The 14,238-nt window shown below is 37.2% G+C and overlaps 1 protein-coding gene and 1 long non-coding RNA gene across 2 annotated transcripts; both read right to left on the bottom strand.

The window, feature by feature from the left end:
* Window positions 1-7,313: 7,313 nt before the first annotated feature.
* Window positions 7,314-8,438, bottom strand: LOC135162262 (uncharacterized). The gene is made up of 2 exons (XR_010298925.1): window positions 7,992-8,438; window positions 7,314-7,869 (listed from the first exon to the last, which is right to left on the bottom strand). It is a non-coding gene; the product is annotated as an uncharacterized LOC135162262 (long non-coding RNA).
* Window positions 8,439-9,531: 1,093 nt separating this feature from the next.
* LOC135162261 (class E basic helix-loop-helix protein 22-like) lies at window positions 9,532-11,495 on the bottom strand. Its single transcript, XM_064120503.1, has one exon. It carries the CDS (start codon window positions 11,383-11,385, stop codon window positions 10,498-10,500), a length of 888 nt encoding a protein of 295 aa, XP_063976573.1. The 5' UTR covers window positions 11,386-11,495; the 3' UTR covers window positions 9,532-10,497.
* Window positions 11,496-14,238: the final 2,743 nt, after the last annotated feature.

Genomic DNA, 14,238 nt, shown 5'->3' with positions numbered 1-14,238 from the left:
GTGAGCAGGGGGCATGAGGGGAGGGGGTGGGGGCAAGGGAGGAGGATCATTTAACTTATGATCCACCAGTGTATGTCGCTATGACGGTGAATAGAAACGTCTTGGATACCAGGGGCGCTTGGATATTAGAAATCTTTGTCCAGTGGCCACGGGACAGTCTGTACTAGCAGCAAGATGACTGAGTACGTGCGCTCGATTGAACGAGCCAATGCATTTCCTGGATCATTGCCAAGGTGAAATCATTGTTGGAGATTATGACGAGACAGCTTTCATGGGGCTATTTATGATCCTTACGCAAAAATTTTCTATGTTGAAAAATATGTATTTTTTAAGTATCTTCTATCTGCCCCATTTATGTAGAAATATCAATATAATAGTAATATATTATATATATTTTACTCTCTCCGCATTTGTAACAATAAACTAAAACGATCTAAACGAAGTTAAAATACTACGTAGATAATAGCACATGTAATAATATAATATACTGGTATATTATCCTATTATTATTGATATACAATGATGAATATATATATAGTTGAATAATACTATATGCTATATTTTATCTGTACTGTATATGTGTTATCTGTATGTGTTAATTTTTTATTTTATTTTATTACTCATATACATATATACCCTCTCGACAATAGCTCTATATGTTAAGTATGATGTGGAAAACATATGAAAATACATACATTTGATAGTAATAGAAGTACATAGTCGAATGGAGATATCAAAAAATGTACATGATTTGTTGAAAATGTACTAGTGTTTGGGGGTGTATATGCCCGTCATGGAATAGTATATATTCGAAGATTATATGTTCGCATATTACCAAAAAATGTATAACATTTAAGTTGCGTATATGACATATCCCTAGTAGGAGATGAGGGATGGTCAACGCTAGGCTGAGACTTGTCCAGTATTGGCGAATCTCGGCCCCTCTTCGGCCACTTCTCATCACTTTGAGACTTGGCTATATCCCTTAAAAAAAGCATTTTATGTTTTTTGGCAGCTTTTTTCAGCGCATATCAAAGTATTGCATGCGATATATGATTTATTATAGTTTTTATATTATATATTATATATGCTATGCCGCAAAAATAACGTCTCATGGCTTTTATTTAAAAGACGATATCTATGAGGGGATTTAAACGGTGGGGGTGAAATGAAATGATCTTTACATTTTTCACCAAAGCTTATAAAAGTGCTGTCCCCCCTTTCATTGCAAACAATGATACGTATTACTCGAATAATTCAAGTGTTGGCGATGGAAATTATTTCCAATGGAGTATTATTCACGATAATAACTTGAAGAATTCGTCTGACGAATTCTTCTAGTTCCCTTCAGCTATGAAGTCGTTTAAATAGCCCAGAAATTGGGGCATTACCCGCTGTAGCTCGAGGAATTCGTGGCTTTTTGTTGGTGGAGAGGGGGTTACAAACGCCCATGGATATTCGGGAACAATGACACACGGACAAATTGCACCTCAAGGCGAACCCGAATACCTCTTTACCTCTTTCGGTTGCGCTTAGGGGAACGCAGTTATCATCGGGCCTCTCTTTCACTCATTTCGTTTTGTGTGCAGTCAGTTCCAGGTAAATGCACTGCCAGCGACAAAATAGGATCAACGAATTTTTCGACGTCTCGTGACGCCCACATTCCCCAGAATATTCGAGCATAAAGTCCAATGGGCGAGAAATTGGGAAATTGGGACATCAATACTGCGTGACGTTCCACGAAGTTTTTCGACTTTTTTTTTTCATTTTTTAGTCCTAACACTAAAGTGATTTAGAATATTTGAAATCATTATTTATCAATATTTTTGTTCTTCCAGTGATTATTAATTTAATTTTTTTTCCATTCCATTTTTTTCATTTTTTTATATTCAACATTTTATGAACTAACAATTATTTTTTAGTAGTTTTTACAGGTAATTACTTCATCTATTTTACCCTCATTAATAATTCATAATCCCCGTACTTTTTACTATTTTTCATTTCACTTCAGATTGTGTTCTCTTTTTTAAATTTTATAATTTTTTTGTTTTACACAGTTTTAATACACGAATTTGAGAAAAATAATGAATTCGTTTTTTTTCGTTCCTCCCTATTATTTTCTCTTCTCGCTTCTCCATCAATTTCTCTTCTGCTTCATTTATACAGTAGAATATAGGGAATAGGTCCCAAATGCGTAAATGCGAATGTGGTATCGACTGAGAGCGTCGGCCCCCATGGGCCCTCTCGTGAGGCACGAGACAATAATCTTGAGATGGACCCCCAGGGAATTACTAGCATCTCCGTGTGTGCGGGCGCGCGCGCGCGAGCGCACGCTTCCAAATCCCACCCGAGTAATTTTCAACACCGTCGATGCACCGCTTGAAAATGAAAATAAAGAATTTTTCGCTGCTAGAGGGGGAGGGGGAAGAATAGTTTTATTGCGCCGAAAGGATTCTTTGCCCCGTGAAATCGCGTGTGCAACAAGTGGAATCGTAGAACATGCCGGGAGGTAACGCCTCCAGTTATGCTAATTTATTCTAGTCTGTCTAGTCGCTGTTCTCTTGATGACCAGAAAATAGTTGTGAATTTCACACGTACAAGTATTGGTTTTAACATTTTCCAGGGATCTTTGATTCTCGGAAGAGGGATGTGAGCAAATTAAATGGTATTCATAGAGGGTTGTGTTGTCAACATCACATTGGGGAAAAAGAGGGTTAGATTTTTTCTATCGATCTATTTGTACTATACGGACTTAGGTATTGGTAGTATATGATAGTAATGTGTGTAAATATATAATATGTAAAATTCATTTATTTATAATAAGTCGAAATTAGTCGTGTTCACAAAATGCGATCGGGTGGCATCGGTGCACATCGTCAAAATTAGAGGGTGTCGGTAGACATCGAACGCGGCTTCCAGTCATAACGATAATTCTCAGGGGTATTTATCAGGTTAGAAATGAGGAGAAAGCATCGGGGGTTAATTATCATATCTACGGTTTGCCATATCAACATTCAGAAAATCTACACGGAGAGAGAAATTATTTGAAAATTACGTGCCTCTTCCATAATCTGTCAGTGGAAATAGTATTCGGTCAAAATTATGAGACAGCTACGCACTTTTTCTAGTATAGAACCTTCACTGAAAAAATGCGTAATTATTCCGTTATTTTTACCGAATACTGTTTTGACTGGAAGATTACGGAACAGGCACGTAATTTTTCAAGAATTTTTCTCTCCGCGTACTATTAAATTAGTGTGAACTCAACATTATCAAATAGTGTAAATAGAAGTTGGTGAAATATATGGACATTGCCTCAGGGCTTAAATCATGTTATCATGATTAATCACTAATTTTCGGACCATCTCAATTTCATACAAATTGTTAATGAAAAAACTCACGTAATATTTTGCGTCACCGTTTTATTTTGATAAAATATCATACAATATAATACATATTATAAAAACAAATATGGTATAATAGACATGTATATTATATAAGTATACCATAAATGCATCATTCAATTTAACTGAAAAATTAAAAACTATAGAGTATCTTTTTCAATTCAATTCAACAATTCGACACTTCTTTTTCTTTCACCACATACCATAAAATACATGCGTGATTATTCCTAGTAATTGCTAATCTCTTCTATCAGCGTAGGTTCCACTGAAAATTCATTAAAATTACAGAATTTGAACGACATAACGATGATAATTCCATAATTTATTCGCATCGACCGAATAAATTGAATATTCGCTACCAAATTAAATTGAACTTTTAATAAACTCGGAAATGTCTAAATTCCTCCCCTAAATCCCATTCAGTATACTAGTTACTAATTTAGCTATAGTTAGTTAAGTTTACTATTTAATTTATCTTCCACATAATACTATAGTTGAACGTAATATTAATATATTCTTTCTTCTGCAGGTCTTCCCTCATCCCTCGAGATGGAGTTTCATAAACGTTTACTGAATACAACGGGTTACTTCCCCCGTCATCTGTCATTTAATTATCATTTTCGGAACAATGATCCGGGGAAAAGGGAAAATAACTCCTGGAATAACTGTAACATTAACGAAGGAGAAATAAAAAATGCTCTTGTAATGCGAGGTGGTTACATGAAGACGTCATCGTACGCCCACGCCGCCCCGTTTGTACATGTGTATTTACACTGCACCCACACTTACTGGATACCAATGGGCGATTTATCATTGCGGGGGAAGATCGAGGACGAGTTATTGACTCGTTTGATTCCTCGGTTACGCCCCGCGATCTCGACCCTTATCCGCGCTTCAGACCACTTATCGATTTTTTTTTTCCTTCAGATCTTCTCTCGCTCTTTCTCATCCACGAGAGATTTATTTTTCTTTGGGGCTGTTTTGTTATGTCGGGGGTTTATTTGCTTTTATTTGCACTTCCTCGTCCGGAGGGAACTGCGGTGATTAGACTCAGCATGACAGTTTATGTTCCATTGAAGTGGTTGGGGGGGGGGGGAAGGGGGCTGGAGGTAACGAGCTTCATTCGCACTTCTATGATTGTATTTTGCATAAAAGTTTATTTGGTTTTTCAAGTTAAAATTGGAGAAGAGGATTTAATATTTTCCATTTCGTTGGTTTATCGCATGACTTTTTTACATGGAAAAAAATATTGAGGAAACATAACGAAATTCCCAGTTCTCTCTTTTTCATTATGAAATTTTTAATTATTAATGAACATGAGTGATTGAAGAATATATAAAAAATTTATACGAGACCCTCTTTCATATCCTGGCGCAAATATTTCTTTCTATGTTGAGAAAAAACATTTTGAGGCAGTTAGATTCTTCATTGAAAATTTCCCCTGAATAAAAGAAAAATTTTTTTTTTTCATTTTTTTCCAGTACGGAATTTAATGAAATAAAAATCCATTAATTGAGCATTTTGATCACCACCGAATAAGCTCAGTTGTATTTTAACACGTGTATCATTTTGCACGCGATAAATCGTTGCGTTCGTTACTAAAAAGTGTGGATCACCATATAATGCACCCTCAGGGAGACTCTCCATTGTATTCCGATGATTTATTGCTCGAAAACAATCGTCTCGGGGCGAATTTAATTGAGTAGGAATAAATGTTGATGACTTCCTGATGGGGGGGTTAATTAAGTTATGAAAATGCTGAACCTCAGTACATTTATATTTTCCTCCGCCCCTAGCAGAAATGTTCCAATTGTTTATTTGAAAAATCCGCGAGACAAATACTTTCTAATTAATAAATAAATTGATGATTAAGTGTCACGTCCAGACGATTTTAACCAGCACGCGAATAAAATAATACAGTGGATGTAGCTGATCTGCAATTCCTTAATTTATTGTTGTTTATAAATTCAGATGAACGATTTAATTATTTATTTTCATTTTCATTCGTCTGAATGGTCGAGTTGACTGGAGCCTTACGGCATTGATCTGACTCCTGTTATTATTCTAGTGGCTCCTCTGATCAGAATTTGATACATATTAGATACGTTAAAATTTGCCTCCCCCCGATTGATTATTACCGATACGAATCACATAATTCATTGAAAATATTAATGACCGAAACATCTGGTAGTCCTCCTCTCTAATTATCATTAGTCCCCCTCCGTAATTTTTTTCAACTAAAGTAAACATTTTCCTCGTGCTGAGCTACCGAGAGTGGCACAATTTCATAATAATCTCATAATGACTCAGTGAATTTTCCCACAAAAAAAAGAAATTGAAAATTTTCGAATTGCAAATTAACGAACACTCGTTGCTGGCGATTTCAAAGAATTATAAAAATAAATTCCGGCATTTCCTCGGTGGATGACAGAGCAAAATATATTTTGCTCGTCATCCCCGATGATTCAGATATGCACTATATATTATATTCGCTCGTGAGGGACGCGTGCACTCAATTCTATTGGTGTTTAGTGCCACTTTCTGTCAAATAAAGTGCATTTGCTGGGCATTATTTCCATGGAATTACCGTTAAATCGGTAGCAATCTCACTGGAATGCCATCGTACAACATCATTTTAATACAACAACTGTCATCGTCTTCATTACTGTCATTATTATCGGATTAAACAATGAATTTGCTGATAGGGGACCAAATTACTTCCATAATTGTTATTTCAAAATGCCAAAACCTTGAGTTGACAGTTTCAAATTGTTGCGTAGCATAACTTCATGGATTAATAAACCTCGTAATAACAATTACCATCTGGGTTCTTCCCCGATAACGCAAATGATTCACAATTTATTAGGAATGCTAACATCTGCACTGATAAAGCGGATTAATTATTGCAAATGAGATGGATTTCGGTTGATTCGGGTCCATTGGGTTCCATCAAAGGTTTGTTCGTTAATAGTTAACGAATGTATATTTTATAAACCTGGTTTGACTTAACATTTGCCCTTCAAGTGAGCCCTTCTACCATTCGATCACGATTAACGAATATTAATTTGTTTCAGTTAAACTCTACCATCCGTTAATAGTTAACGAATTTTAGTTGGAATAAATGAATCATTAAAGACTTCATACAATTATCCCACAACTTCGATTATCATCGTACATTGACCGTCATTTGAAATTATAGAGTGGACATAATGATTTTGTGACGCAAATTTGTGCTAAACGTGACATAAAAGCAGTTTTGTTAACAATTGTATCCACGAAAAAAAAAACTAATAAACTTAAATTATACTCAATATCTACATAAAGTTCATGGTGATAGATATTTATATGGACATTATTTCTCACATAACTCTACATATAGACTGACAGAAAAATGTGGTACAACGATTGGATTATTTTTTCATTCAAACACTCAGTGTTTTTCACTAGTGCCAATGGAATACACTATTGACAATTCGAAATATCTCGGCACTTTTATTAAATTATATGATTAAACTGTTTGCTTTAATGAGTGATTCTGAGAGCTCCAAACAGCAACCTCATGATTCGATTACATAGGGGTTCAAATATATCGTATATTCCTTTGGATTTCCTAAATATTTCATCAGCTTTAAATAGTTCTTTTAATGTATGGGATTCCGTCAATTTGAAAATCTATTGCAGACGACATCAACGGAATCGCATGCAATAAGATATTTTCAATGAAAAAATGACTCATTTTCCAACCAATATGTCATTATCTATGCTCGATAGAGACCCCACTGGTAAAATGAAGATTTCGAATGTTGACACAATGCAATTCTATTGTCATATGAAAGAACATACATCCAACAAAATAGAGTAACTGAAAAATGTATTTTTGCCAATTAAATAATTTTATATTCGAAACAATGAAGAATCAGGAGTGTTGGTTTATTTACGATAAGATATTTCCAATGATTAGAGATTAGTGATAATGAAAAATAAATAATCAGAGAGTATTTTCGTTGTACGGTGGGTTTGATCCTGAAGTCTCATCAGGCAGCCCTATGGGTGGTAAATCGTTGAATGAGGCGACAGTGTAATTCACCAGGGTGAGATACATAATCGTTGCTACCTAGTGCATTAACTGCAATTACCATTATCTTGGTGATTATGACGATTGTTGGTGGTCGAGAATAAATTCCACCGAGAAGTTCATGGTATATTAGGTGTAGAGTCATTCATGGTGAATTCGTTGAGGTGAAGACGATGGACAATGAGGATAAACTAGGAAGTTTCATTCGATGATAATGATGAGTCGAGACTTCCGGAGATTATCATCTTTCTTGGGTTATGCTGTGATGAGATATCCGTATCGGGAATTGTGATATTTTCATGAGTTTGAAATGCCGACCGTTAGAGTAGCGGATTTTATGTGGAAAATCAGATGAGTCAGGGCTTTATTCTGCGTCATTGTAGCATCATTCTGAGAGGAAAAATTGATATTTGTTAACTAGAGTTTTTTAATGTCTCAAGTGAGATTTGATTTGTCAGAACCGGTTCGTTTCCCTGGATTTACTGACGATTGAGGAGATACGTTTTACTTACCTCCTCCAATTGACATTTTGACAGGATCCGTCCGATCCTTCTGTTGAGATTCAGGCGACGATGAATTGTCAACAAAAATTACAATTGAGATTTTAATTAAATTAAAAGGAGAATTGACAAAGATATCAACGTTCATTTTTCACCCGGAAATAACTTTTACATACAATCCAACAAAAATGAGATCCCTGAGTCTAGTTCTCTTGACGAAAATTAACCTAAAAAGTGGCTGAATGTCATTTCATTCGACATTTGGCCCTCTGGAGGTCTGATTTACTCTGGCTGACTGTCATTTCGTCCCACGTGTCACCCTCTGAAGGTCTAATTTTCATGCAAAATTTCGTTGCGACTACTAATGAAGATCTCTACAGAATCATCAGAATGAAGTTAAAAAAAATTTGTGAGGAGGCACAGATTATCAACAAATTGTCGTTGTGTAGCCACCTGAGATTACAGCCAGGGGTTATCCACATGTGTAAGGTAGATAGGATTGCAAGCAAGTGCGTTACCTGGTATCAATTTGTCCAGACTGGTAGGACTCTTGCCAACGTTGGATGCACACAATCGAAGACGTCTTTGTGCACACGCCGCTATCCAGCATTCTATCAAACCCATGGGTCCAACGTACCATCTCACAGGAAGATCGATTTACCTTATGCTTCTCGTGAGAGCGAGCTGAAAGATACCAATTACCATGCTCGCGCGATTTCTTAAGGTCGGATAATTGGATGTGACTCTACGCTCCTGGTGAATAGTTTGAGCGTTGACCTTTAATTATTGCAATTTTGTTTACTCTCCGTATTTGAAAAAAAAAACAAAAAAAAAGGATCAGAATCAATACCCTCCCTTGATATGAATTACAGACGATGCACTGAACTTCTCATGACACTTGATTTTTTTTCCAGTGTGCGACGAGTCTAGAGTCTGGGATTTGCTGATGAATTTGTCTCTATGCTCTGAAGACACGAGTCAAGGGTTCACCTCAATACTTTCGACAATAGAAAATTATAGGGATTTTATTTGAGAAGCTAGACCTGTCTTTTTTCGGATGTTTTGAAGTAACCCGGAGGCGGGTGAGTTCAGAAATCTCTGAACTTGCCCTAAGGGTCACATTCTTCGTCAATATACATACCTTTGCAATTGGAATTCCATTTTTCACTGGTGTCCGGTTCTGCCGTAGTGCATTCATTTCGTCTTCAATTCCTCTCTTCTTCATCCTCTTTCCAACTCCATCGATTATTATTTTTTTTGCTGTTTTGTGGCTGATCTTGACCGGCGATCAACGTGATTTCAATAATTGCTGACTGATGTTTTGAGTATCCATCAAGATTTTTTTTATATTCAAATTTAATAACATGATATCGTGATTCCCTAGTCAGTTTGACTTTTATTTTTTCACCAGATGAGGATTGGAATGGACGTGAGAAGGGTTCTTGTAATTTATCAGAAATCAAGAAGAATATCACTTGTCATCGTCATGTTTTTCTTTTTATTTCTTTAACATTGCACATTCGCACTTAAATACATTTGGTCTCGACAAATAAATTCTTATAATTAAGTCACATTTATTCTAGAGGAACACTCCAATTTTGTAATAATCATTATTTTTTGTTTATCTTTTTCATGGCGTAAAAACACGATGTGATGTGGTCACGGGTGCGAAATATTCAACGATTGGGTGATGGTGCGCCGTGAGAAGCCAACATGTTACGCTTTCGTCAGGGTGTAAGGTAAGACGAATGACGTTGATACAATAAAACACCCGCGGTCTGTCCAGTTTGTCCTGGGGGTCCCCCAACACATACACAACGACGAGGCAAATGGAGATGTTACCACCGAGAAACGATTAGTGAATCGTGATGTTCACCTCCTCTGATTCTTATTGGCGGCCGCACATGAAGTTATTCGATCTTCAAATTTCTTTCAAACATCACCGAAATAGTCTTATTGTTTTGATGATGATTTACAACTAATATGTACAATTGAGGAAAGTAACGCATCATTTATTAAAAACAAACGTTAGAGATGACGGTTGAAGCACTGGGAGTTTTTAAAATTCCTCAGCCATCTATCATCCCGTCAGCTAGAAAGATTTCAATTTGCTCTCTTTTTGTTAGCATCTACACACTCGCCTCTTCCATCCCGCAACAAAATTGTATTTAATTGTGATTGACTGCCAAGTGAATGTGGGACTCTTGCGTCGACGGGTATTTACGTTTTATATTTGAGAGAAAAAAATTAAATATTCTCTCTCACTAGTTGCATTTGCATTCTATTCAGAAAATGATTATCATTCTTATGGCGAACAGGTTTATCATTCTTAAAGATAAATAACGAAAAATCTTATTTACAAAGTACTGCCTCTAATATCATTAATAAGTTAAAAATCAAATGGATTATTTACACGAGAACAATTTAAAGTATCGAATTATTTACATTAACTTTTGTCTACCTTGAAGATACAGTCAACAATGAAATGAAGATCACAACTATTGAATCGATGATCACGTCATTCTCGTTGAAGTAATTCGTAAAGTGCTGCTATGTAGGTTTGGGCCATTTGGAGGGTCTCAAATTTGCTGAGCTTTCTGTCATTACCGAGACTCGGTACGACATCCCTCAGTCTATCGAATGCATCGTTGAGACTGTTCATACGTCGCCTCTCTCTAGCATTAGCTGCCAATCGTCTCTTCTTCATCACCTCAACTCCCGGTGCACCAGTCTTTATCTTCTGAATGTGGTCCTTGGTCTTTTGCACTTCATAAGGTGTGTCTTTCATCGAATCCTCGACATCCCTTCTGTACCTCATCTGCATGTGACCGCTACATCTGCTTCTCATTATATCCATATCACCTCTCTGATCGTAGCTACCACTGATGTACGTCGAATCGGATTTTCCATAAGCACTGGTAGCTTCCATCTTGCTGTTCTCCTGGTACATCGTAGCCTTCATGAGTGCATCACTTCCCTGCTGATCATTGATGCTCTTGTGATTGTGATTGTGATTGAAATTCCCAAGACTCTTGACACTTGTGTAGTCAGCTTCATAAGCATCATCGAAGATTGTTCGGAAGTTGATGCGTTCATCGACTTCATGACACTTGGTGGCTTCCCGATTGTATCCCTCGTAGAACTCAGCAAAGTTGAAGGTGTTGGGTGTCATGGAGGCGAGAATACCCGAGCCCGTTGCTGTTTCCAAATTTCGATAGTCCTGGGTGCTGTGGCTGTCAATTGAGCTGACACTACCGCAACTACTGCCCCTTGATCTAGGGGGTTGGGGGTAGGACTCTTGGATCTGCCAGTAGCTTCTTGGATTGGATTCTGGGCTGCTCGCCGAGCCGTAGCCCTCCGAATCCAGGATGTCGTATTGTTGAGGTAAACACACGTAGCTCGTCATCGTTCTCTCACTAATTACTCCCGAATTATGGCAATATAGGCACGAGAATATCGATGAACAATTGAACGAATCCGAATATAAATTGAGATAATGTGAGGAGTCACAACTGGTTGTTGATGCTAGTGAATCGTTGCGTAAACTGAGGCCTGGACTGTCTTGCAAGTATCTCGTGGCTGGACCATGCTGTTTCATCGTGAAATTGTAGTGGTGGGGAGGCTGGGCCTCATGCGAAATAGTGGGGTGAAAAAGCCGATGGGCCTCGTGTGTCTTCCCCTACTTGTTCTCCTTGCGGCCCTTCTTTGTAGGGACCGCAACCAGACACGCCCCTCTTCTTCTCTCTCCTCTCCTTGTTTTATCGCTGTTTATTCTCTTTGTCTTTCACCTCTTTCACCGCATCACTGGTAGAATTGATGGCTTCGCTGGGGGCTCATTCTCGGTGTGTGGAAGCTTGTTTGTAATGTGTCTGGATTCAGATGGTGGGTTGGGTGTTTCGATGGGGGTGACGATTCTTTGATTGATCAAGATCACTGATGTTTATCGTCTGGGGGCAGCTGATGGTCAGTTAGTTTTGCCGTTGGTTTATTGAATAGGTTTTTTTCATTTTTTTTTCAATTACTAAATCCACGTCATTAATGAATATCGAAGAGATGATGATATTTATGACTGTTTGGTTATTCGGCTTGGGATATTGTATATTGTATATTTGCATATGAGGCTTTTTACCTCAGCTCCCCTTCGCCTTTCGTCTTCATTCGCCTGGTATTTCTCTTGATGACGTTCCATCGGACTGGATAAATCTAAAAGCAATGTAAAAACATCAACTGTCCGATTACTGGTGATTTATCTAGGATGAAATGGGCTTGACTGTAACTGAGAATCCCTTGGTTTTGTTCATCCTTTGGGCTTTTGTCATTGTTGGTATTATAATAAGTCAGAATGCCTGATAAATTCGGGGGAAATTCATATATCAGAGGGAGGGCTTGGATTTTGTATTAATTGGATCAATCGTTGATGGAATGAATTCCCGCCGTCGTTCGGTAACTGTTGATGTATCAATAATTCATAGGAATTGTTGAGCGGGCATTTGGGATATTAGTTTATGAGCTGTAAACAGTATTTGATTTTAAATTATCAAAGTCAGGGGCGGTTTTTCGTTGGTCAAGCCTAAACCTCAATGGATTCGCTTCTTTTTCGGTCATTCTTTCTTTCTTCCTTGCTTTCTTTCTTTCTTTCTTTCTTCAGTTCGTCCGAATTTACGAGATTTTAAACGCCTTTGGGTCGCAGTTTTGTGGACAAATTTGATGGTTTCATGAGGACTGCCTAGTTAACTAGAATCTCTTCATTCTTTTCTTCTACACGACGAGAACAATCTTTTCTTAAGAAGAACAAATATCGAGACTATCGGTATTTCGAAAGTCTGTCACGCTTATTATTTATTGGTTCAGTCATCTGAGGCGGCTAATTTGATTTTAGCACTCATTTAATTTTGAAATTTACACTTCAAAGTGTTATACGTGAGCAAAGTGAAATTGAATGAAAAAAAATTTGAATCGAAACTGGACGTTTACTAGTCGCCAATTAAATGTTGTCACTTGTTTCGGTACTTTTCATCAACCGTTTGATGACTCATCGTTGAAAGGACAAGTCCAGTCCTATAAAAATTTCCGGACAATGATATGTTATCGCGCATTACAAAAATTATTTTTGCCAAATATCCATTTACTTTAGAGAAGTATTTATTTTTTCAACATTGTATTTCTTCTGTTTCATTACTCCCGATGGGGATCGACTTATGCTTAAGTGATGATAATCATGTTACTCTAGTGGATCAATATTTTGCACGTGATCTTGACTGAACTCCGTTAATAATTATTTCGCTTTTCTAAAGTTCTGATTGTCTTGACTGAAGAATCCATGCATTATTTAATGCTCATAATTATTGCTGGAGTTCACTCAACATTATAATTAGAACAATATAAGTGACCCTATTCAAAGCTAGTCAAAATTGCTAGGGAATTACTCGATTTCAGAAATGAAGGATTGAAAAAATAAATACTTTTCTGGATAAATGTAAAAAGATATTTGACAAAAAAAAATTTTTTCTCATCTGTATTTTCACTTATATTTGAGGCATTATGGAATGCATCCAATGATCGAATTCCGATGATTCTGGGGAGTTACTTCCTTGAGATGATTGTACGCAGGGAGGGTTATCGAACTAGTCAAGGTTCGTTAGTTTTAGTAATTCAATCATAAGCATGTCCATTTGATTAGTAGAACCGACGGGTTGTTGGGTCGTTTTTCAAATCATTCCACAACTCGCGAAATATTGAGGTGCCTGGCCCCCTTTTTTTGAGAAACGGCAGGGAAAATCATTCGGTCTGTTTTGTCTTCTGAAAACTGGAGCCGAGGGCGTGTACCCTGTCCACAGTCTCGTTTTCCCTTTTTTCAGTGTCGATTTTCTCCTCATTTTTTTCTGGAGGGGGGAGAAGGAGACCGGAGCGGCGCCTTGGTACAAGGTAAAAGACCAGATCTCATTATCCTTTTACTAATATACAACAAATGAGCTGACGGTCCTCTCGTGTTGGCTTCGTATAAATACACTAAAAAAATATGCGACGCGTGAAGAAATTAGTGGAGGATGCAATTTTGTTAATTATGATTGGATTTGATGGGTGACGGAGATATTTATTGATTGTCCTCGTCATTGGGGGCTTTGTTCATGGGCGATGAGCAATTTATCATCGACGATTACATGGAAAAGGTGAATTGATTATTATCTATCGAAGGGACCATTTATTTTGATCACATTTTTGTGTTTTATCATTATGATTGAAATATTCAATGAGAAGA

The sequence above is a fragment of the Diachasmimorpha longicaudata genome, chromosome 5 (genome assembly GCF_034640455.1).
Source record: "Diachasmimorpha longicaudata isolate KC_UGA_2023 chromosome 5, iyDiaLong2, whole genome shotgun sequence".
Classification (NCBI taxonomy): domain Eukaryota; kingdom Metazoa; phylum Arthropoda; class Insecta; order Hymenoptera; family Braconidae; genus Diachasmimorpha; species Diachasmimorpha longicaudata.
This window is presented reverse-complemented; position numbering and strand designations above follow the sequence as displayed.

What these genes read in the sequence shown, in the direction of transcription:
- LOC135162261 (XM_064120503.1), bottom strand. Translation starts at nt 11,385, where the DNA reads ATGACGAGCTACGTGTGTTTACCTCAACAATACGACATCCTGGATTCG.